We start from the raw sequence: 26,324 nt of genomic DNA, 5'->3' as shown, positions 1-26,324 counted from the left end.
CCAGGCACTGGTGGCTCACGCCTGCAATCCTAGCTACTCAAGAGGCTGAGATCTAAGGATTGCGGTTCCAAGACAGCCCAGGAAGGAAAGTCTACAATAAACTAACTCCCACAAAAGCCAGAAGTGGAGTTGAGGCTCAGGTGGTAGAGAGCTAGTGTTGAGTAAAAGAAGCTTAGGACAGTGCCCAGGTCCTGAGTTTAAGCCCCAGGATCAGCACCAAAAAAAAAAAAAAAAAAAAAAATCCAAGTCAAAATAAGATTCAAAAAAGAAAAAAGATTCACTTCAAAAATAGGGAAAATCAGGTAAGGGAAACTGTAAGAGGGAAATGAAGAGTTCCCAACCTTGTTTAGTTTAAGATACCGATGGGATATCTAGGTTTTAGAACAGTCTTTTTTTGTGACTATTACCATTGCCAACATCTTCTTGCACTTACGTAGGACTTAATTTAAAAACATTTTCTACTGATGGTCTCATGGAATCCTTCTAACATCCCTATAGGTTACTATAACTCTTGTTTAAGAGAAGTTAAATGGTTTGTCTGAAGTCATGCGGCTGGACATAGAAACCTACACTTTCTGGTTCAATTCAGAGATCTTTCCATCATGACATATCTACTTCTGTCTCAAGATTACAGCCTCCCTTTAGTTCAGCCTAGTACACATTTTTATTTTTGTGACCCTCTAGAAGTTACCACTTTTTTAGTGCAGAAAAAAATTGCCAAAACTGGGTCATTTTCAACCAGGGTCCACAAAAATCCCAATTGTACAGTACTTTAAATTGGTCCTATCTTAAAGCAGACCCTGAAACCTAGAAAGATGAGATACTGCAGTGAATTTATGAAGCTTTTAGCACTGCAGCCTGGGCAGCCAACTCTGCAAGTCATCCTCACAACCAACTAACATATTTTACCAGTAACATGGCTAGCAGAGCAGAAATGTGAGCAAGCAGGTAACCCTGTAACTGTGCATGATACATGCTTCCTGCAAAATGCTATTCTTAGCATTTTCTTTATCCTTATTCAAAAAAAATTAAGAACCCGGTATTTTTATTTATGTCTTCAATCTTTAAAGGTTTGGATCGACTCTTTTGCTTTCACGTAGTGATATTTTTTAAAGAAATATGATAAAAAGCAGTTATTACATAAATGTATTTGGTATATTCATAGAAAAGAATAACAATTCCCCCAAAATGCAAACCCTTAGCATTCTATGGCCCTGTGTGATGAACTCCCTACATAAAAGACTAAATCACAGAGACTCCATACATAAAAGACAAAGCTAAAGATGAACTCGTTTCCAGAACAGGAGACAAAGCATTAATTTCATTAACAAAAATTTTGGCTCAAGAATATCAAATTGTGCCATGTTTCTAGAAACAAGAATAATCAGATCAGGACATTAAACAGCTGGTGGCATTGCTGCCTGGTAGATTAAGGATACTCCAAGACCTTGCCTGGGACAGCTGGCCCCCAGGTCACCTCTTACCTGGATGCATCTGTTCAGTGCTGCTCCGCAGTTTGCTGTAGCCATGGCTCAAGGGCACCCTCTGGTAATGAGGCGGGGAAGAAGGAGGGGAGGCAAGAGGTGACATCGTGGGAGACTGTGTTTCCTGCTTCAAAAAAACAGAGCAGAGTTCAGAGACAACCACTGGAGAAGCCTGTCATTCTGAGCTGCAGTTAGGAAGCATAACAGAACCCTACGGCTGATGACCTGACTGATTTAACAAATGGGGAGAAGTATTTCCGAAACACACACACACACACACACACACACACACACACACACACACACACACACACACACACACACACACACACACACACACACACACACACACACACACACACACTGTGCAGTTAAAAGGCAGTGTCTAGAAATTCAAAAGTCTCCCAGAGAAGAAAGTCTCAGCAGTACTGAGTTAACCTAAATTACGAAAACCAACCCGAAATGTTTTCAGTTACTCCAATAATATAGTTTCCTGTGGAAAATAAAAGACACTGATCACATGAAAATTCATATGCCTCAAGTGTGATCTCTGTGTCAGTTCAGTTTTCACCCATTAATAAAGACTCCAACTTCCTAGATTCATACTTAATAAGTATAAATGTAATAAAAATCTATAGTTAATACTAAGTATTCTTGGTGTTTACTACGTGAAATTAAATACCAGCTTTTTGTGTTTGATTTGTGCTGAGAACATACTACTCCTAAATACTAGAACAAATCCTTCACATGCTGCATTCCCAATTCAAGTATGAACCTGACATAGTACTCTAGACAAAGTAACTAAGCTGATCTGTTGTTGGGTTTCCTCCTCATTTTTTAACACTACCAATAGTGGTAACTTCGAGGTAACCACATAAAAGTGTTTTACATAACACACAGACTATGTCGTCCTCTTTACTTTAAGGAGAACTATGCAATCTAATCAAATACTCTCTTAAAGAGAAAGAAAATTATATTTGCTCCGAAGTGTGTGCTCACATCTATAGAATTGGTGGGCCTAACACAGACCCAGCAAGAAATAAAAGGATGCACCCTCTTTCACACAGCCAGAAATAATTTCCCAGTACATCAACCACTGTGGGCCAGTAGATTCTTCTTCCTCTCCAAATGCTAGTGAGACACATGCAAAACCATATTGACTAGAGATTTCTATACCTCCATTTAAAATATACCTCTGAAGCACTAGTTTAAAATGTGCCTGGATGACGAAAGCAACAGAACATGCAATTGTTTAACAGAATGTGCTATAATATGCCTCCCTTAACTATAAATATAACCCTTTACCTAGGTATGGTGGTACATGCCTGTAATTCTAGCATTTACAGTCATGTGATCTCAACCAGCCTGGGCTACATAGCAAGGCTCTGTCTCAAATAATCAAAATAAAATACATAAAATAAAATAAAAATAAAATACAGAAACACCTTAGATATCCATCATCATTAGAGTGAACTGTGTACGTTTCCCTACATAATCCTTTAATATTCATGGAATTTTAAAACATTTTGATTCAAGCCTTCCTAAAATACAGAAAATTTCTTTACTTTATGGAAGACGCTGTGCCAAATATAATGTAACTTTCTATGTGACTCAGAATCTTTATCAGAAGTATGAGCTATTCTTTGATGTGCTGGGCCTTATTAACATGCAAACTATTTGAGAGGCCTACTCTTCTAGGATTTCATATTTTTGTCTTCACTAAACACCATCTGACTATTGCAATTAGTGGCCTAATCTTAAAAGCCCTTCTTCCCTCTTCTACTTCCAAACCCACGGCATTCCAAACAAGCAGCATTTCCTAAGATGCCATTCCAAACATGTTGAACCAAGAAGGGATTCCTTGATGAAAGGAGTTTAGTAACCATAGATCGCCAGGTCTCTTTACTGTAGGGTTTCTCTGCCTAGGTGCACTATAAATTTCTAAGACTGATGGTCTAGTCTTCTCCCCAAGAACAGGATATGAAGCTATGTTAACCAGAGGACCCTTTAAGATCCTAGAGACATCATGTAAGTATACAAAATGAATCCGTTTCCTTGTTTTAGATATAATTCTACATTAAAGTAGGTTCTGAAAGGTCTACAGGTAGTTTGTGGTAATTCCCATGCATCAGCTCTTTTTACTACCATGAAAATTAACTGGCTCATTTCTGAAACTGTAATTGTGCTCCACATGGTAAGATTTGCTGGAAGTGAGGCCCTGCTGAACATGAGTGTTCATACTCAGGATCAAACAAACATGCCTAATCAGGCTATTTTACCTGTTTCTCCTCATCGTCCATTCTTTTGAAGGAAAGTTTTTCCGCGGTTAAATATGGAATCTGAACCTTCGTTCCATGAAGCTCAGTTGGGTTCCCAAATCGTATCTCACCATCATTCTTTGACATCATAAAACGAGGCAGAGGCAATTCTTTAGGACCAGAAGGAGAAAAGCTCAAGTGAGACTTTATTTAAAAACTGCAGAAAGGGAGGCGAGGCTCAATGGCCAAAAGCTGACTCAATGGCCATTTTTGAGAAAAAATTCCAGAGCATTAAATACAGATTAAACATCGGTTTAGGCACAATGAGGGTTACAAGGCTACGGTTTCACAAAGGTGTTATACTGGTAGCATCTTTCACTGCTGCTGAATCATCACAGAAGAAACTGAGCTTTGAGGCTGATCCCTCACTTAATCCTTTAGCATAAAGAAAAAGGACGTGGAATTGCATAAATACAAGAAGTGATAAACAGTCACAATGAAAACTCAGACACACTTAAGTATGCCAGTTACAATGTTAAGGAATTGCAAATATTAACTTACTGAATCCTCACAAGTAAGTATAATAAAACTATCATGGGTCTAAGCATGGTGGTACAGGTCTATAATCCCAGCTATACAGGGGATGTTAAGTACAAGGGTCAAAATCGAATGCCTTATCAGAAAATTAACTAAAAGAAGAGGGTTAGGAGTGAAAATAGTGGAGTGCTTGCCTAGCAAGTACAAAGCCCTGAATTCAAATGTTTTATCACTGCAAACATTTTTTGCAGGGGCTGGGAAGGTGGCTCAGTGGTAGAGCGCTTGCCTTGCATGCCTGAGGCCCTGGGTTCGATTCCTCAGCACCACATAAGCAAAAAGAAAAAAGCCGGAAGTGGCGCTGTGGCTCAAGTGGTAGAGCGCTAGCCTTGAGCTGAAGAGCTGAGGGGCAGCGCCCAGGCCCAGAGTTCAGGCCTCACGACCGGACCCAAAAAAAAAAATTTGCAAAAGTTTTAATTAAATTTTAATTTAATTTAAAAAACATTATCAAATCTTTACAGATGTAGAAATTGACACAAAGGAACTGAATAATTTCTCCAACATCACATAGCTTTTCTGTGGGCAAGCTGAATCCAAGCAAGCTAGTTCTTAACCAGTGCCCTATATTAGGTTCCTTAGCTCTGGGGACAAACTTCCAAGGCTGAACAGTTTCTTACACAATGTAATTCTTTAAGGAATTTTCCCACTCAATCGCTGGTTGTCTTTTGATAACATAATGAAGAAAACAGTATCAAGTCAGATCAGTCAAACATTTAGCCAGATTCTAATGACAAAACCATTAGCCATTTGCAATGCGGCAAAGAGCTGAAATGCCATGGTGAGGTATATTTACTTTGTCTTTTCAATTTTTGACAAAACATTTCAAAAATGAAAATGACGCATTGGCATACTTCTAGTTCTCAACACGGCAAATCACACACAATCACATTGCACAAAGACTCACAAAAAACGAGGATAATGTTAAGGATTGTGCATAATGATTTGCATCTGTAGCCATTGTTCGGGATAATACTCCATGTGCCTTCGCACTTTCATCAGTCTCCTATTCCAAAAGCACAGCTGCACTTCCAATGATTGATGCTATGCTAAAGCCAGAAAATGTCTTAGCAAACAGCTAGTTCCCCAGGCAAAGAAGGCCCGTGGTTCTCTAATATCCACATCATGTTTATTTTTAGTTGCTATGTCCACATTTGATTCAAAGAAACAGGCAATGTGACAAATCCTTGTGTGATCAATCAGCCACAGGCCCAAGAGACATAGAGGAACCAATCTGGAAAATTAAACTAGGACTGTCCTCTGAAGAGAAGACAGCTGCCATTTTGAATGTTCTAATGTTTCCCAACTTTAGGCAGCACTCCAGGACTCAAGACAGGAATGGATTTCAAAAGGAAAAAAAAAAAAAGACAAAAGTAAAGAAACTCCAGAGTCTTAGTGAATAAAATGCAAGCTAATCCTATGCTTCTGTTCTCAGAAAGGTATTTCTTTCAGTTCAGTCTGCAACATGGGTGGAACAACATCATATAAAAATCCTTTGTGCCTTGACCCAGAAAAAGCTGACTGTACATCCAGGTACTTTTTGAGGGAGAAGAGAAAGACATGCTCAATATTCATGAGCTCCCTGACCAGTGTTTTATTGGCATTCAAAAGATCATGCCAGAGAACACCATGGAATACACCTGGTTATGAATAGCAATACCTATCCTCAGATTTAAGCCCAGATCTTAAGCACCATTTATGACACTGTCACATCGCACATTTTCCCAATCTGGTGATGGTATTTCAACAGAATTGTTGGCTTAGGAAACAAATTCTCTCTCAAGATGGCCTCCAAATAGCAAAATATAGCTGAATTTCTCTTATTTTTCTTTAGTAATGAGGTTTCAAATAATTCTCTCTTAAAAGAACTGTAACCATATATAATAACAGTCTTATGGAAAACGTTCATGATAGTGCCATTTCTCTTAAGCTGCTTCAACTTATTTTAAAAATAAAAGGCAAATCTAGTTTATAACTTTTCAGTCTGAATTTTTCTCCTTGTGATATGTACACAAAATTGAATAGTGAAACCTCATTAGAAATTAATGAAGTATTTGCTATGCAGTGATATGTGCCAAGTGATCGCAACTGGTTAAAATCTTGCCTCCTAAACAACTAAACTAACACATGGGAAACAAACTAAAAACACAAATTCAATGTTTATTGAGACCAAAAAGACAATGAGAACAGCATCCTCCCAAAATTTAGTTTCATAGCGGTATCTTACATTCCGTGAACACAGAAATGCTTCATATATTAACTACACATGCATAACTAGACACTGGCTCAGGTGGAAAAAAAGCATTTATCTGGCAATTCTTCCTTTCTACAAAGAAAGGTATACTTTCTCTTTTTTTGGTGGGGGGGGGGTCAGAAATGGGACTTGAACTCTGGGCTTGGGCGCTGTCCCTGCACTCTTCAGCTCAAGGCAAGCGCTCTACTGCTTGAGCACAGCACCACTTCTGGTTTTCTAGTGTTTATTGGAAATAAAAGTCTCACAGACTTTCCTGCCTGGGCTAGCTTTGAACCACGATCCTCAGATCTCAGCCTCCTGAGTAGCTAGGATTACAGGTGTGAGCCACTGGTGACTGGCTACTTCCTCTTTTTTTTTTTTTTTTAATCCAGTCGTGGGGCCTGAACTCTGGGCCTGGGCACTGTCCCTCAGCTCTTTAACTCAAGGCTAGCACTCTACCACTTGAGCCACAGCACCACTTCCAGCTTTTTTTCTGCTTATGTGGTGCTGAGGAATCGAACCCAGAGGGCCTCATGCATGCAAGGCACTGAACCACCTTCCCAACCCTACTTCCTCTTTTTTTTTTTTAACTTATAGCTGTCTAAAAAGTAAAGGAAAATCTCTTGGGTTTTTTTTCCTTTTTTTTTTGTTTTATGGTACTGGGCATGAACTCAGGGCCTCATACTTGCTGGGTAGGTGCTCTATCACTTGAGCCAGGCCTCCCAGCCTTCTTTGCTTAGTTATCTTTCAAACAGGATCTTGATATTTTTGCCTAGGCAGCCTGAAACACAACCTTTCTAGCTTCATATTCTTTCCTCGTAGCTGTGATGACAAATGCATGCCATCATGATGTTGGTTAAGACAGGTCTCCCTAATATTTCACTTGGGCTAGACTCAAACCTTGATCCTCCTGATCTCTGCCTCCCAAATACCTGACAGGCCTGTATCACCATGGCCAGCTTGTTTGTTGAGATGGAGTCTCACTAACTTTTTGTCTAAACTAGCCTCAAACTACAATCCTTCTGATCTCTATCCCTCAAGCAGCCAGGATTATAAGCCCAAAGCATGGTGTAAGCCATGGCCAGGTCCTATTTCACCATCTCTGATAAACACATAAATGGGAGAAATATTTCAATTTCCTCAACCAACTAGAAAAATATGAGCATCATGAATGTAATAATAAACGGCAAATGTCACTAGATTTTACTACCAAGACAACAGAGGGTGATGGTGGTTGGGAAGAGGATCCAAATCCCAAATGTTTACTGTCTTTCAATCCTGTCCCTACAAATATATGTCAATATATACTTATTAATTTTGTAGCTATTATGTTTTAAAGGCTTTTTTTGTACCAAACTTGGGGCTTGAACTCAGGGCCTGGGTTCTGTCCCTGAGCTTCTTCACTCAAGGCTAGCACTCCCCCACCTGAGCCACAGCTCCATTTCTAGCTTTTTGGTACTTTATGGTAGATAAGTCTCACAGGCTTTCCTGCTTGGGCTGGCTTTGAGCCACTATCCTCAGATCTCAGACTCCTGCTTATAGGCCTTTTGAAAAGTGAAATAAGAGGGGGCTGCTTGCAGATCACCAGGTACCGGATTGCAGAACAGTGGATCGCAAGGAACAGAGAAACCTACCAGCCGGGAGTCTCCACGAGGATCCCACCCCCACCCCTCACTCTCCACCGGAGCGGAGAGGCTCCATCCCGCCAAAGCCGCCCGGCACCAGCAGCACGACAAAGGGACCTGTCCGCAGACCACCCGCCCAATCGTGATTGCAACTACCCGGCGGGGGGCTGCCCAACCCAGCCCGCAACCACCCCAACTGAACTCGGATTACAACAACAACTGACGGACTGCAACAACAACTGACGACCTACAGGGTGAGTACCCATCAGGGGACAGGGAATCCCTCAAGGGAGACCAGAGCTGGAGGGAATCCCCAGACCCTGACCTAGACTCCCTACCCCAACACCCTGACCACAGGACCCACTAAAACTGGGAACTGTTTGAGAGCTCCACCAGCCGGTGGAGCACACTCTGCTGGCCAGGCCAGAGCAAGAGTGCCCCTGGAAGGGAGCTTAAATGCCCAAGCCAGGAACAGCGCCCCTGGGTCAAGACTACCAACAGTAGAAGAAATTTGAACCGTGTCCTCCAGGCTGCATAACCTAGGTGGTATACACATTAGCACAGGCCTAACGAGCGCGCTCCAGGCTGGGGCCGGAACCAGGCCAGGGGACCGGCGCCTGAACAAAGCAAAAAGGGTCAGAAGTGGGGCTGTGGCTCAAATGGTAGGGTGCCAGCCCTGAGCTGAAGAGCTGAGGGACAGCACCCAAACCTAGAGTTCAAGCCCACAACCAGCCCAAAACAAACAAACAAAAACACATCAGGAGCCCATAGCAGACTCCAGTATTTGGGAGAGTGCATCCAGAGCATCTGATCTTCCCAAGAGCACCCGCAGGAGCAAACACAAGCAGTCTAGGCTGCTCAACCCTTCCAAAGGCGGGAATTGCTACAGCAGAGAGCTGAGAATCGTAAGTAAGTCAGAATAACAGCTGGAAATAGGCTCCCAACAGAATCCAGATCAGGCACAGACTCTCTCTACCAATACAGAATCAGCAACCAAGCAAAGACAGACACACCAAAACAAGATTGAAGAGCAGTCTCCTGAACCCCCATGCGAAAATCACAGAGAAAAATCACAAGGTTTACCACTACCCAGGACAGCAAGCTCACCTCAAAAGCCAGCAGCCACGCAGGGGAGAGCCCCAGTGGGAGCAAAGCAGGAATGGAAGACAAAAGCTACATCCAAGGGTTGCTGGAGGCAATGACTCAAGAAATAAAGCGAGAAATGGATCAGAAATTGAAAGAGCACAAGGATGAACTATCAAAAGATATACAGGATATCAAACAAAAATTGGATGCAAAAATAGAAGCTGCACAAAACTCAGTAAGAAGTGAGATAAACGCCAAATTAGAGGTAATGCATACTGATCTCACCTCATTGAGAGGTGAGATCAGTACTCTGAGAACCAACATTGAATCCATAAAGGGATCCATTTCCACCATGCAAACCACAATAGAAGCCACGGTCAACAGAGTGAATGAAATGGAAGGTAGAGTGTCAGATACAGAAGACAGAATACACCAACTGGACCAAAAAGTGACAGATATGGAAAAATCACTCAAATTAAACCAAAGGGAAATTCAAGAGCAAGCAGATAATGCTAAAAAATTTAACCTTCGCATAATCGGAGTGGACGAAGGTGAGGAATTCCAGAGCAAGGGAATGCAACACCTATTTAACAAGATAGTCAATGAAAATTTTCCCCACCTCAAAAACGACCATCTTAACTACATCACAAAAGCTTATCGAACACCCAACAAGCAAGATCCCAGGAGAAACACTTCTAGGCACATAATAGTAACAATGATGGATCTGAATAATAAGGAAACAATCCTGCATGCAGCAAAAATGAAGAAGGAGCTATACTACAACGGGAAAAAAATTAGAATCACTGCAGATCTCTCCACACAAACAATGAATGCAAGAAAAGCCTGGGAAAGCACCATACGAGCCCTGAGAGCCAATAACTGCCAACCCAGACTGATATACCCGGCAAAGCTAGCATTCACATTCGATGGAGAACTGAAAACTTTTAATAGCAAAGAAAAACTAAATGAATACATAAACATTAAGCCAGCATTACAAAGAATTCTAAGAGGGGGGACACAACCTGAAGAAAGCAACCAGGAACTGGGACCTGCCCCAAACAGGCATTACTCAAAGTCTAACTGAGCAAGCACAGGAGGAAAGGAAAGAAGAAAAACTTAGGAAAACGGAATGGCAGGGACAACAATGCATCTCTCTATACTTTCTCTTAATATAAATGGGCTGAATTCGCCAATTAAAAGAAAACGAACTGAGGACTGGATCAGAAAACAAGACCCATCCATCTGTTGCCTTCAGGAGACCCACCTCTCAGCCAAACATACAAACAAACTCAGAGTGAAGGGGTGGAAAAGGATCTACCAATCAAATTCCCCCAATAAGAAAGCAGGTGTAGCTATCCTGATATCTGACAAAATAAACTTTTCATTAAAATCAGTACAGAAAGACAAGGACGGACACTACATATTAATAAAGGGAACAATCCAAGAGGAGGATATAACCATCATCAACTTATATGCCCCAAATATCGGTGCACCCAGATATGTTAAACAAATGCTCTCAAACTTACAGAATAAAATAGATCCCAATACGATAATACTAGGAGACTTTAACACGCCACTCTCACCAAAGGACAGGTCTACCAACCAGAGGATTGGCAAAGAAGCTACCGAATTAAGTGAGGCCATACTTCAAGCGGAATTAACTGACATCTACCGAGTATTTCACCCTAAAACAACACAGTACACATTCTTCTCAGCAGCTCATGGAACTTTCTCCAAAATAGACCATATCATAGTTCATGCAAGGAACTTAAGCAAATACAAAGGGATCGACATAATCCCCTGTATCCTGTCTGACCACAGTGGAATCAAGCTAGCTCTCAATAACAAAGCATACCGCAGAAATTTCTCTAATACATGGAAATTGAACAGCACACTCCTTAACAAGGCCTGGGTAACAGAAGAGATCAGAGAAGAAATAAAGCATTTCCTACAACTCAATGAAAATGAAAACACCTCACAAAGAAACTTGTGGGACACAGCAAAAGCAGTCCTGAGGGGCAAATTTATTGCCCTCAGTGCCCACATCAAGAGAATGGAGACAGACCAAGTAAATAATCTCATGTTGCAACTAAAACAGCTAGAAAAACAAGAAAAAATGGGACCTAAAGCTACTAGACGAAGCCAGATAACCAAATTGAGAGCAGAGATTAACCAATTAGAAAATCAGAAAACCATAACCAAAATAAACCAAACAAAAAGCTGGTTCTTTGAAAAAATAAACAAAATTGATGGCCCGTTGGCAAGATTAATTAAAAAAAGAAGAGAGGAAACCCATATTAATAGGATTAGGGATGCCACGGGAAACATCACAACACGTACCCAAGATATCCAAACAATTCTAACAGACTACTTTCAAAAGCTATACTCTCTAAAGGAAGAAAATCTGGCGGAAATGGATGCATTTTTAGAGAAATACAAGTTACCCAAACTGAGCAAAGAAGAAGTTAACCAATTAAATAAGCCAATATCCTATAATGAGATACAGGAAGCTATCAAAAGTCTTCCAACAAAAAAAAGCCCAGGACCAGATGGATTCACAGCAGAATTCTATAAGACCTTTAAAGAAGAACTAATACCCATACTCCTCAAGCTCTTCAGAGAAACAGAGAAGGAGGGAGCTATCCCAAACTCATTCTATGAAGCCAATATCACACTCATCCCCAAACCAGGCAAAGACCCAACCAAAAAGGAGAATTACAGGCCAATCTCCTTGATGAACACAGATGCAAAGATCCTTAACAAGATTCTAGCTAACAGAATCCAGAAACACATAAAAAAAATAATACACTATGACCAGGTAGGCTTCATCCCAGAGACACAGGGATGGTTTAACATACGTAAGTCAATAAATGTAATCCAGCATATCAACAGAGCCAAGGTCAAGAATCACATGATTATCGCCACAGATGCAGAAAAGGCCTTTGATAAAATTCAACATTCATTCATGCTAAAAGCTCTGGAGAAAATAGGAATAGAAGGAACATTTCTAAAAACAATAAAAGCCATTTATGACAGACCAATAGCCAATATTATACTTAATGGGGAAAAGCTACAACCAATCCTCCTAAAAACAGGAACAAGGCAAGGATGTCCACTGTCTCCACTCCTCTTCAACATAGTCCTAGAACCCTTAGCCAGGGCAATAAGGCAAGAAAAAGACATTAAAGGGATCCGCATAGGGAAAGAAGAAGTTAAACTATCCCTTTTTGCAGACGACATGATACTATACCTCCACGATCCCAAAAACTCCATCCCCAAACTTTTAGAAATCATAAGTCACTTCGGCAAAATAGCAGGATACAAAATAAACCCACAAAAATCAGTTGCCTTCCTATACACTGATAACGCACAGGAAGAGAGGGAAATAAAGGGAGCAACCCCATTCACAATAACCTCCCAAAAAATAAAATATTTAGGAATTAACCTAACCAAAGATGTAAAAGAACTATTTAATGAGAACTATAAAAAGTTAAAGAAAGAAATTGCAGAAGACACTAGGAAATGGAAAGACCTCCCATGCTCCTGGATAGGCCGACTTAATATAGTAAAGATGGTGATACTTCCAAAACTAATATACAAATTCAATGCAATTCCTATTAAAATCCCAATGACGTACATCACTGAAATACAGAAAACAGTCCAAAAATTTATATGGAACAACAAAAGACCTAGAATAGCCAAAACAATTCTAGGGGATAAAGACAATATGGGAGGGCTATCCATGCCGAACTTCAAACTCTACTACAGAGCTATAATCACAAAGACAGCATGGTACTGGCACAAAAACAGACCCGAAGACCAATGGAACAGAATAGAAGATCCAGATATAAATCCACAGGCCTACAGCCAGCTGATATTCGACAAAGGAGCCAAAGACATACAATGGAAGAAACACAGCCTCTTCAACCGCTGGTGCTGGGAAAACTGGGCAGCCACATGCAGAAAACTAAAAGTGGACCCCAGCCTATCACCATGCACCAACATCAACTCAAAATGGATTAAAGACCTTAACATTAAACCTGAATCTCTGAAACTACTGCAGGACAGAGTAGGAGAGACACTTGAACTAATAGGCACAGGAAGGAACTTCCTGAACAGAGTCCCAGGGTCACAACAAGTTGGAGAGAGACTCGACAAATGGGACTACCTTAAAATAAAAAGCTTCTGCACAGCTAAATCTATCACAACTAAGCTAGAAAGACAACCAACTAATTGGGAAAAAATATTTACCAGCAATATATCAGACAAGGGGTTAACATCCTGTACATACAGGGAACTCAAGAAACTAATCCCTCCCAAACCTAACAAACCAATTACTAAATGGGCAAGGGAACGAAAGAGGGACTTCTCAAATGAAGAAATAAAAATGGCAAAGAAACACATGAGGAAATGTTCATCATCCCTGGTGGTGAAGGAAATGCAAATAAAGACAACCCTGAGATACCACCTTACCCCAGTCAGAATGTCCCACATCCACAAATCAGCCAACGACAAATGCTGGAGGGGATGTGGAGAAAGAGGAACCCTATTACACTGCTGGTGGGAATGTACACTTATACAACCACTTTGGAAAGCAGTCTGGAGGGTCCTTAGAAAGCTAAAGATTGACCTCCCTTACGACCCAGTCATACCACTTCTAGGCATCTACCCTGAACAACAGGAACCAATATACAAGGACACGTGCACCTCCATGTTTATTGCAGCACTGTTCGCAATAGCTAGGATATGGAAACAACCTAGGTGCCCCACCACAGATGAATGGATACAAAAATTGTGGTATCTATACACAATGGAATATTATGCAGCCATTAGAAATGACAAAATAATGGCATTTGCAGGGAAATGGATGGAGCTAGAAGGAATCATGTTGAGCGAGGTAAGCCAAGAACGAAGAGACAAACGGTACATGGTCTCCCTCATAAGTGGATGCTAAATCCAAAAGGTTAGGTGATACGACAAAACTAACAGGACTTAAGAAACAAAGAACTCCCACTCATCTGGTTGAACCACTACTAAATATCCTCATGCTGCTGATCACATATATGGTATATAACATGTGAACACTGTTATATATTACAGACTGTGGTAGACAATTTGCTCCAGGGAAGTTAGAATGAACTTGTGACTTTGAAATTATGTAATCATTTAATCACAATCAAAAAAAAAAAAGAACCTCGGGGAAGGGAGGGAGGGAGGAGATGGTAGGGGGAAAACAATGGAGGGGGTAACAATGTTCAAGAGGAAGTGTACTCATAACCTCACTCATGTAACTGTAACCCTCTGTATAGTAGCTTTACAATAAAAAAAAAAAGAAAGAAAAGTGAAATAAGACAGTTACAAAAGACAAATGCTTCCACCTATATGAACTATTAAAAGTGATCAAATTCATAGGAATAGAAACTAGAGGACTGGATATATACCTCAGTGGTAAAGTGCTTGCTTGGCATGCTTAAGGCCCTGGGTTTGATCCCCAGCACCACAAGTACGTAAAATGTGTCTTCTCTGACACACTGCTGACCCTGGCTACTGGAAGATGCTAAGGACTCCACCTTCTGGGAGGGGCCTGTAGATCACTTACTAGCCTGAGCTTGGGAGTTTCATAGCCTGGGAATTGAGTTCAGTGACAATGCTAAGGTACCTAGCACTGAGGTCTAATAACTCATTTTAGAATACTCTCCCAATTTTCCTCTTGGGAGTGGGGGATGTGGCTCAAATGGCAAAGTGCTTGCCAAGCAAGCAAGAGGCACTGGATTCAATCCCAAATACCACAAAAAAGAAAGAGAAATGTAGAACAGTTGCCAAAGGCTACAGAAGGAGAGGGAGATGGAGAAGGATTTAATCAGAGTCTACTTTGCAAGGCAAAGTGGAAAAGTTCCAGAAACTGGATGCACACCAATGTGAACACACTAAAACTATTGAACTATATATTTAAAAATAGCTGAGATGGCAAGTTTTGTACTACGTATATTTCACATTATTTTAACTTAACTACGTGTATTATCCTCACTGCACATTTCCGTTCATACTTGCCATATCTGAAGTACTCATTTGCTACCTGTGTTTAGTGACTACCATCATAAAACAGGAGAGCTCTAGATACTAGTTTTTACAAGGGAATGTGGAACATTGTAGTCAGAAATGTCTTGAGTTCTCTTTAAATTATGTTCAGAAGTTTTCTTTTCTTTTCTTTCTGTTTAAAATGTCTATTTGATATTTTAAAATATTCTAGAGGCAGAAACACATACACTTCATGTAGTGAGGTCACATCACACTAGCACTGGTTGTCAACCAACTGAGCTGTATTTTCTAGGAGGAGAAAGGAACTACAATCAATACAAACAACAGATATAGTAATCCTGTAATTCCAGTGTTTGAGTTACATCTCCCCATAAATATGTAGATAATATCAATCTGATTTGATTTTACTGGTCTAGTTCCTATGCTAGTCTGATAATCTTATCTGGCGTGTTTTTAACCTTCCAAGATGTGAATTTTCAATTTAATGACTTCTTTTTTAAATGTTATTTTATTATAAAGAAGTTTTTCTATGGAAGGATAATTCATACAGATCTTTAAGTGCACGGTTTGAGCAGTATGTATGTGTGTGTGTGCCCACATGCATGTCTGTAACATTTAAATTAAGATTTAGGATTTTCCTTTGTTCTCCTTTCCAGTAACCTCCATCCCTTGTCCCTGTGTCAATGTGCCTTTTCCTAGTGAAATTCAGAGCTTTGGCAAGCTGGCCAAAGAATCCCAGAACAGTGATAAAGTTGGAAACCACTGCTTACAAGTTGGAAAGAAAAGGCAACAAAAGGGCTGAGGACAGGAGCTTGGATAAAGGAATAGAACTCCAGAAGACACAACTGACCAGCTGTACAGGAGGGTCATTCTGCATAGGTGAACTGCCCAAAGCAGCTCTAGATCCCTTGTAGCAAGGCTGAGAAGGAAAAGGGAAGATTGTGCAGAGTAAGTTGTCAAAAGGAACCACTGAAAAAGGAAGAGAAATTGAGATGAGAGGTACAAAGAAAGAGTGAGTTAACCATAACCCTTTGTTGGGGGAAACAGCATTTAATCACAATTATATCTGTTTAAAGATGAAACTATATATACATCAGCCCTTGTGTTTAGCTACAAGCCTCACTTTCTGGGCTACTTACACTCTCCTTGGTCTTCCTATCCCACACTAAGGGGCTGTCTTCTCTATAAATCATTAAACTGGTTGTCATACTCAAAAGATTTCTTTTAGGGCTGAGATAGGAAGGGCTTGCTTAGTAAGTAGTACACAGAGACAGCCCCCTAAACTGACTCTTTCTCCCTCTCCCTCCCTCTCTTTCGTTTTCTTTTTTCCTCATCCTCTCCTCATCTTACTCTCCTCTCCTTTCCTCTCCTTCTCGCTCTGTCTCTCTCTGACTCTCTGTCTCTGTCTCTCTCTTTCTCTCTCTTGTGTATGTATGTATGTGTGTGTGTGTGTGTGTGTGTGTGTGTGTGTGTTCAAAGAATTTCTGTTTTTGTTTTTAAGCCATAGAAACTATTTAACCTGGAGTCACTACTTGTGAAATCCTGCCTCTCTTACAGGATTTAAAACAGTAGATGTTTTGCAGAAGGCTTCCTTAGTCTCGGTACTATTTGCAGTATAGACTGAAGAAGTTGCTTTGGTTAGGCAACAGGGCCCTGCCCCTTACAGTGTAAGATGCTTAGCAAGATGTCTGGCCTCTGTTGTTGTCTATAGCACCCACTCCACAACTGTAACAAACTAAACTGTCTCCCTGTTATTGTCAAATGTCCCCTGAAGGGATAAAATCACCTGGATTGAGAATGACTATTCTATAGATCTGTGAGGAGTCAAAAGGTGTCAATTATTTGCCTTAGGATGTTCATGGTGGCAGACTTATAACTACGATGCGGGGATTTTACAGAGCTGTTAAAATCTTTCTTTCTTCTTCCCATCAAAAGAAAACCAATAAAATGTGCCAATATTTTATTCTGCCAAGAATTTTTGTCCCAAACTTATTATTATCAATTTCATGAAAGGATACCTCACAGTAGGAATAAAATAAATCGACCACATTTGGGTTATAAATAACTCATTTTTGTCCTAGTTCTCTCTCTTTCCACTGCAGACTATGCAGGCTGCCACCAGATCATGAGCCACTCTGGAGAACACAGCCCTAGAGACTATAGCAATTCAAGCATTGCACTATCAGGGTTTAGGGGCTCCCAAAGAGATTGTAGAAAATATTTCAAGGGAATGGTCACCTTGAATGGTCCCCTACCCTAATTTAAATTAATTTCTTTCATTTAAGAATGTAGCGAGGAAACCTCTAAGGTATCATTAGCAGTTTCTGTGACTTTCAGGTATTTTTACATCACATTACACTTGCTGTAGACATCTAGATGTATTGTGTATGCTTCTATGCTGAAAGTATGAAGGTTATTTCAATCCCAGTCAGATCTCTATGCATTTAATAAAGAAGCATTTACATTGCCATATAATGATTTCTTTTAAATACCTTGGGCATTATTTCAATATAATTGATTGCCTTTACAGTCTGATGCCTTTGGATGCATTTAAAACATTCTAGGATAGGGATGCAGCTTGGTGGGAAAGCACGTGTTTTAGCAAGCCTAAGCACTTGATTTGATTCCTGGGGCCAAAGGAGCAAAAATCTCATTATTCTGAAAGGTGCCTATAGGCTTCAAACTGCCAAAAGGGTTCCTGGCACACAAATGGTTAGGAACCCTACCCTAGATCATGCCTGACTTCCTTTAATATATTCATGCAAGTTCAAGTGCAGTCCTCAGAAAGAAGAAAGGTCACAGCAGCTACCAGGATAAATGTTTTCACATGGTTTCCTCATCAGGAATTCTCTCTGTTCCTCAATTTTCACTCCTCTTTCTTCCACCCTGCAAGTACGCTCTTTCACCATCTGTTTAACCCCAGCCCCAGTGAGGTTATGACTACGGAGATGCCCGTTGCCAACATTTAAAGAGGCACTCGCTCTTAAGGTCATGTAAATACAGAGTCAGCACTTGCATAACTCTGACAATAAGTGTCCCCTGAAAACCATGCACCCTGCATGCCAAGATAACCAAATATATACTCTTGCTTTAGGCAAAGCTCTTGAAAATGCTTGACACAGATTTTCATGAGAAGTTATTTTCAACCTTGGCTCCATGTAAGAATCACCTGCAGAGATCTTAAAACCCCTTATGCTTAGGCTGGACCTGATATGAATTAAATGGGATTTTCTGTAGTTGGACTCAGACACCCAGCTTTTTTTTAAGCTCCCCAGGTTTTTTCAAGGCAGACAATGTCAGGAGCAAGGGCCTGAAAAGAATGACATACCAGAATGACTACTACAAAAGTCCCTCCAGAGTTTTAAAGAGTGACAAGCTGCCAGGCACTGGTGACTCATGCCTGTAATCCTAGCTACTAAGGAGGCTGAGATCTGAGGAGGGTGGTTCAAGGTAAGCTGGGAAGTAAAAGTACATGAGATTCTTATCTCCAATTAAGCACCAAAAAAGCCTAAAATGGAGCTGTGGATCACTAGCTAGCCTTGTGCCAGGCTTAAGCAAAAGAAGCTCAGGGACAGCACCCAGGCCCTGAGTTCAAACTCCAGGACCAAAAAAGGGGGGGGGGGGCTGGGAAGGTGGCTCAGTGGTAGAGTGCATGCCTTGCATGCCTGAGGCCCTGGGTTTGATTCCTCAGCACCACATAAGCAAAAAGAAAAAAAGCCAGAAGTGGCGCTGTGGCTCAAGAGCTGAGGGACAGCACCCAGGCCCAGAGTTCAGGCCTCACTACCGGACCCCCCCCACCCAAAAAAAAAGTGACAAGTTATTAAGATGCCTTCTCTGAGAACAAACATTCAGCTTTTCTTTCCCTCCCTCCTTCCCTCTTTCCTTCTTCTCTTCCTTCTTTCCATCTTCCCTCCCTCTCTCCCTCCCTTTCTGACTTCCTTCCACCAACATACACTGAGTAGCTATAATGCCCCATAACAGAGAGGCTACTAGATCCTCTTCCCTTCCTCTGAAGCAAGGTTACAGGCAAATGAGGAAGACAGACAAAAAATTAGTTGAACCTGTAAGGAATATTTACAGATTGATAAGTGCTATAAGGAAACAAATGCTGAGAGAGAGCAAAGTACAGAGGAGAGTGCCCTGAACAACCAATACTCAGCAGGCTCACCCAGGGAACACCTAACTCCCCTAAGACTGTGTACTTCTGTTATGACTTACTATTCTGTTGGGTTTTGGTTTGGTTTGGTCTTTGAGACAGGGCTGGGCTATGTAACTCAGGCTGGCCTCACAATCTTCCTGCCTCAGCCTTGTAAATGCTAGAATGACAGTCCTGCACCACCACACCCAGAACTATGTACTCTTGATTAGACATTTTATAATTACGAAAGGGTAGATATTAACTTTTATAAAACTGTTAACTAACATGTACTTTTGTTTGATAGCAAGGCAAACGAATTTCATCTGAGAAAAGAGTACAAAAGCCAATTGTGCTTTCATTGCCCTGTATGTAGAACACCAGTTTTATACATAATTTAGCAACCTCATTCCAGCGTTTTTATCTGCACTTTTATAAACATTTCTGACACTATACTTTCTAGAAGCAGCTTGACCACAGACTGGGTCCATCACTAATGAATTTGACAGAACCTACTTTACGATGGTAGGGACAGGCTCTAATTCTTGAAGTATGAAAAACAGCCATGGGAAAGAGAGAGGAAGACCAGAACTCTGGAAACCTAAGACTTTGATATAGTATATGCTCACAGCATGAAAATCACCTAGAAGCAGCTAAAAGGCCATGATGCTAAGAGACAAAATCTGAGATAAGGGTGTGAAACAGAAGGGGCTAGATTGTGCATGATATTTCAGACTGGTACAGGAATTCTGAACTAGGGACTACATATAACAGGCAAACCACTGGAGGGTTTTAAGGGAAAAAAGGAAATAATATGATGTCTATTTCAAAAAGATCACTCTTCCCAATATGGGAAATGAGAAAGGGGCAAAGAAGAGAGGAGACCAGAGAACCAAGGACAAAACCATTGTGTTATCCAGGCAAGTGGTAGAGGTAGCCTAGTCTAGTAGGAACAGAGATAGAAACAAAAGGCACTGAGCTGAACTTTTGATGGACTATACTAGAGAAAGCAAGGGACCCAGGATTTTAGCTGAGCATTAAGAGATAGTGCTGGCATTTACAAAAAGAAAAACTAAGGGATAGAGATTAACATATATATACACATAGGCTCATGCCATTCATAAAATAAGGCTATCTGTAGAAGTGGCACTGTGGCTCAAGTGGTAGAGCACTAGCCTTGAGCATAGAAAGGCTCAGGGACAGAGCCCAGGCCCTGAGCTCAAGTCCCAAGACCGGCAAAAAGAATAATAATAAGGGTATACTGCCAGGCGCCAGTGGCTGATGCCTGTAATTCTAGCTATTCAGGGATCGAGATCTGAGGACTGCAGTTGGAAGCCAGACCCAGCAGGAATGTCCATGAGACTTTTGTCTCCAATTAACTACCAAAAAGTTAGAAGTGGAGCTGTGGTTCAAGTAGTACAGCACTAGACTTGAACAAAAGAAGCTCAGAGGTAGCACCCAGGCCCTGAGTTCAAGCCTCAGAACTAGCAAAAAAAAAAAGGAGGTATCTATCTGTAACTCCCAGAATATGACTCCCTATAGATCACAAGACTTCCACAGACTTTCCCATTAGGCCTTCAGAGAGCATCTTCATTGAACTTCAAGGTGTGTGGCATCAAATATTAAACTAGTAGATCATAACCAACCAAGTAGCAGCTTAAAGTTTGGGCCAATCTTGTTCTCATTCTTACTTAACACATAGTAATTGCAAATAATTTTTATTTAGTAAATCTTTAAATGAAAGAAGATAATTCAGAATTAATTCTGGATACCCTTAAACCTCCAAAGGCAGCATTTGTGTTTGCAAAACACAAATAAGAAAGCCTTCTTCAGCTGTTCCTGGTGGTTCATGCCTGTAATCCTAGCTACTCAGGAGGCTGAGATCTGAGGATCTCAGTTCAAAGCCAGCCTGGGCAGGAAAGTCCTTGAGAATCTAATCTCCAAGTAACCACCAAAAGACCAGAAGTGGCGCTGTGGCTCAAAGTGATAGAGCATTTGCCCTGAGCTAAAGAGCTCAGGGACAGCACCCAGGCCCAGAATTCAAGCCCCATGACCCCTGCCTCCCCCACCCAAAAAAAAGAAAGGAAGGAAGGAAGGAAAGATATTTCAAGAAGTGGAGCTGTGGACCATGTAGTAGAATAACAGTCTTGGGGAGGGGGGGGGGGGGAAACAGTAATTTCTTTCAGAGAGTTTAATTCTATAATACCAAAGGAGCTCTTTGGGGCCTGACTTTTGTCTCACTTGGGAAATAGTCCATGATTACAGATCTCTATCAGAATCTACTACAAGGATAGTAAGGATAGTGAGAAATGGCTATTTGCATAGCAGTTAAGCACATAGTAACCGAGCATGGTGGTTGCACACCTGTGATTCCAGACCTGGAGAAACGGACACAGGCGTGGGAGTTTGAGGCCAGCCTGTAGGACATAAAAAGAGATCCTGTCTCAAGAAGTAATGCTGGGGACATAGCTCAGTGGTAGAGCACTCGCCTAGTATGTGCAAGACCCTACATTTCATTCCCAGCACTGCAACCTCCCCTTCAAAACATAAAGAACATGAAAACTAGAAGCAGAGCTCCTGAATCCAGACTTTACTAACACTAGGACCTTAGGCAAGTTGATTCAACTTACCTAAACTTCAATTGCACCATTGTACGATAGAGATACTAACAGTGCCATAGTAGAAACTTGCAGTGTTTACTCATAACCAATTCCCCCAAAGGATTGTGCTCCCCCCAGTCTGCTCTGTAGTGAAGCAGATGCATCTCTGTGACAAGCTCTGGAAAACACTATAAGCCACAATAACACGAGTCACATCCAGACCAAAGAATTTAACTCACATCCTTGCTGGTCAAAACAGGTGCTGTTTTGGAGGTGTCGTAAGGTAAAATACCCAAGATCACAGAGCCAACACATGAAAGGCAGCTGCCCTGCAGAGTTAAATCTAAAAGCCGAAGACTGGCCAGGGTAATGTAGATAGAAACCTACCTATATCTAACTGAGGCACTGAGATGTGTGACTGTATTTTATCCTAATGCAAAGTTCAACAAGCATTATGCCTAATTTAGTTAGATGCTATGAGGATTAAAGAAGACAGTGTCTGGCCCACTCTAAGCCCTTGATAAAGATTAGCATAATGCCTATGACTCCCTATGGTTAGTTCCAAAGGCTTTGTCTGCCATAGCCAGAACCTGTCTACCAGAACCTGCAGAGGACAAAAGTATGCAGATGAGTTGGTATCTGTTTTGCGCTTTTTTTTTTTTTTTTGCAGATGAGTCATTATCTCAAAATGAGGAAAAGAAAAATAACACACGCCTGCATAGTATGTGGACATATGAAAGCTATGTGCTAACATTGAAGTATTCAAGGACCTTGTGCACTCACACAATCGTTAACTTCTTCATACAGATCTGTTAAACTCCTGCTGAGGCAACAGAAATGAGGCTGGCAGTTGGGGGCTTTCCCTTTTGTTTAATTTGGAGAAAATACTTGAGTACATAGCAGGGCCAGGAACAGAGAGGGCAAGAAAATGTTAAAATTGGAATATTCATAAGAAGATTCATTCTTCCAAAATGTTGGTATCCCTTAGGTGACCAGAAGAGTACTTCAGGAACTGAGAATTAAATAAGTACATAGCTAGGTGTCGTTGTACATTTCTGTAATCCTGGCACTGGGGGGCCTGAGACTTGAAAATTACAAGTTCCGATAGAGCCTGGGCTATACAATAAGACCTTGTATGGAAGACAAGGGGAGAGGGGTTGGAGGCTTGGTTCAACTGGTAAAGCTCTAGCCAATGAGCAAAGTGTCAGGTACCAAGTTTGAGTCCAGTCTCACAACAAAAAGGAAAAAGAAAAGAAGAGGATGAGGAGGTGGGGAGGGGGGGAAGAGGAGGAAGAGGAAGACATCTGCTATAACTTGAAGGGATAGAAGAGAGAGAAAAGGGACAGTTCATTCTCCCATAATTACCATTCTCCCATTACTCTGAACTAATCCTTAACACAGCAGTAAACGACAACACAGCTATCTGAAGTGGAAAATTAAAATGAATGCTATTGTTTTGTCTCAGATTCTAGAATTTCTTTCCCAATATCATCTTGCTAAAGAAAAACTTCTGATTTTTCCCCCATTAAAAATAAAAAACTAAGCCACCCACCAAGTTTTCTTACTTCATTGTGCAGAGGAGTTGGAAGAAACTAGAAAAAAAATTCCACAAAAGGTAACAGAACAGGTCTTAAACTACTAAAAACAGCCCTCATAAATAAGAAATCTGTCGTGAACAATAAAGCACAGAAAATGTGAGATACTTACCACACTGAATACTGTCTATTCGCACAGGGAGGCCAGACTGTGCTGCAGCAATCAATTTCAGAGCAATGTAAAATTGCGTCGGACCAAAATAACCAACTCGCTTCGCGCCACACAGTTCTGTGATCTGAAAACAGTCAAGAGAGAACAATGCTGAAACCCCATTTCATAACAGGAAAATGAGCCAAACCTATATGATGAAACCTTGGAGATGTCATGGTGTAGCTAACCAGAAATTCCCTCGGGAACCTAAATGTACACGCTGGTTTCTTTTTCCTCCAGTTTACAGGGTGGTTTTTCGTTCAGATCATTAAATTCTACCTACTCATGATTATTTCAGAACTGATGCATGATTCTCCTTCTTCAAAGACAAAAACAAAAATGACCAACAGTGGTTGTTATTTTTCTTACAAAGAAGAATGACTTTCAAGTGGTTGGGTTCAAATGTTCAAAGTCTAGAAAGTTACTAGAGTGAACAGAGAACAGATTAGTCATTACCACCACTTGTATATCATCTTGGTTTAATGAAGTTGAATGTGAATGATTCTGATAAAGTTCTCAGAAAAAATTCCAGAACCATTGTAATTATATCTTGGGTGCTCATTTTCAGATGAACATAAAAAGTAATGCATGTACAAGTACTTTCAAGACGGTGCAATAACTGTTGGTTCTCATTCCACCATCTAAAACTAGAACGTCCTCCTCCCCTTCTCAATAGCAATTTCCCAACTTCCTGGATATACTTCATTTTCCCAATGTCTTTCAAGAACCCTCAATCCTATAATGTCCATTTCATGATACATTATCATGGATATGTTTCAAAATAAAATGTTAGAAAGGAAATAAATAGGCATATGTGGGAAACAAGGAAAACCAAGGGTTAGTAATTGCTCCAAGTGAGGTGATGGGGAATCATGGAGGTTTATTTTTTCAAATTTAAGTAAGGTTTATTTCAGCATTTACCACAGTATAGTTATCGGTTTATCTCTGCATCTCATTAAAATTCAAGGGTAAGGTGACTTCCATTCATCTCCTAACACAAAATTGGCCACCGAAGATACAGTCAATAAATTCCCATTCAACTGAATGGAATTGATGCTCAAAAATAAAATGTACCTGAGTTTTATGTTCCTTATAGAGAATATATAAATTCACACATCCTAACGTATGCATGAAAAATTCCTACCAACAGCGTTACTGCAGTTCCAGTTATAAGACAGTTCTCTTTCAGAATAATTCCAGATTTCAAGAAATTACAAGCCAGAAATGATGGTACCTGCCTGTAATCTCAACGCTGGGAAGACAGAGGGAGGAGAATGAGGAGTTCGAAGCCAGCTGTGGCTACATAGAAAACTTGTCTCAAATATAAAAAAAAGAAAGGAAAGGAAAGGAGAGGAGAGGAGAGGAGAGGAGAGGAGAGGAGAGGAGAGGAGAGGAGGGGAGAGGAGGGGAGAAACGTTAAACTTTAGTATGTAAACAATTTAACAACTATATATCAGAAAGTATGAATTTTGTATCAACTTGCCCTTTCGTTATTCTTTTATTGTAACTACTATATTGAACTGGAAAGCTCTTTACTATAGGCAACTGAAATTGCTGGTGAGACATTTATTAGGATAGCTTTAAGACACACTCTAATCTGACAGTAAAGCATTTTATTTACCTTTGGTCTCATACACTACTACAATCACTGCTTTGCAACCAAGTATATGTATACCTAAGTGAGGTAAGCCCACAGGTTACTTTTATTGCTCCTTGTACAGCAAACCTCTGAGAGCTATACGAAGAGCTTTCTGAAATATTTAAGCTTCAAAGAAGTGAAAATAATTATAAGCCTTATCAGACTTTTTCAATCCAAAACAAGGTTAATTTTTAATATATTATATGCCTACGTAATTTTATTTAAAAGCGTTTTACATTTAAATTACTTATAAAAACATAAAGTTTTAGGATGGAAATGCTTTAATGATATCTACAGAAAAGAGGTGGTAATATATCACAGATACTCAAATATCAGGAGGTTATTTTATAGAACTACTCCTTCAAAAAAGTTAAGTCACTCAGCTTTTCTCAAAATAAAAAATAAAAGATTCTGGAAGTGGTGCTGTGGCTCAAGTGGTAAAGCACTTGCCCAGGCCCAGAGTTCAAGCCCCACAACCAACAACAACAACAACACAAAGGAAAATATTCTGACCACCCTTAATTCCACCCATCTTTTTTAGATTCTATTTTTATTATCTTTAAGTAGATTACAAAGGAATTACCATTCAACAAATCGGTTCATAAGTACAATTGCATCCCGATGGATGTCCCCCTTTCCTCATTCTCTTCCCTCCCTCCCAACCCTTCCCCTCAATTTTCTTAGTTTCATAGCATATGCATTGTAATTCCATCCATCTTTAATTCCAAACATGTAACATGCTCAGCAGGACCTGTCTTAGATTACTCATGAGGCAAATTTCTAAGACAGAGTAAGGACCTATGGACTAGGGTTTGTTTTCTCAGGTGGAAGGCATGAGATGAAAAAAAAAAAAAAGGAATGGATTAAATCAACTCCTTCGAGCTTATA

At 40.5% G+C, this 26,324-nt stretch overlaps 1 protein-coding gene across 5 annotated transcripts in view; it reads right to left on the bottom strand.

Annotated features, from left to right (window-relative positions):
• Reps2 (RALBP1 associated Eps domain containing 2) overlaps positions 1–26,324 on the bottom strand; it is a 187,881-nt gene that overhangs the window by 101,765 nt on the left and 59,792 nt on the right. For 3 of the 5 annotated variants that reach the window (XM_042680457.1, XM_042680458.1, XM_042680459.1), the window contains exons 2-4: positions 23,759–23,882; positions 3,764–3,912; positions 1,485–1,608 (exon numbers count right to left, since the gene is read on the bottom strand). In XM_042680457.1, the coding sequence (XP_042536391.1) occupies positions 1,485–1,608; positions 3,764–3,912; positions 23,759–23,882 (397 nt within the window). Of the gene's footprint in view, positions 1–1,484; positions 1,612–3,763; positions 3,913–23,758; positions 23,883–26,324 lie in introns of all 5 variants that reach the window. The other 2 variants (XM_042680456.1, XM_042680454.1) reach the window with 1 other exon arrangement.

Source organism: Dipodomys spectabilis, unplaced genomic scaffold, assembly GCF_019054845.1.
Source record: "Dipodomys spectabilis isolate Male_0828 unplaced genomic scaffold, ASM1905484v1 ptg000061l, whole genome shotgun sequence".
In the NCBI taxonomy this organism is placed as follows: Eukaryota; Metazoa; Chordata; class Mammalia; order Rodentia; family Heteromyidae; genus Dipodomys; species Dipodomys spectabilis.
The sequence above is the reverse complement of the archived record's forward strand: the minus strand, read 5'-3'. Positions and strand labels throughout refer to the sequence as shown.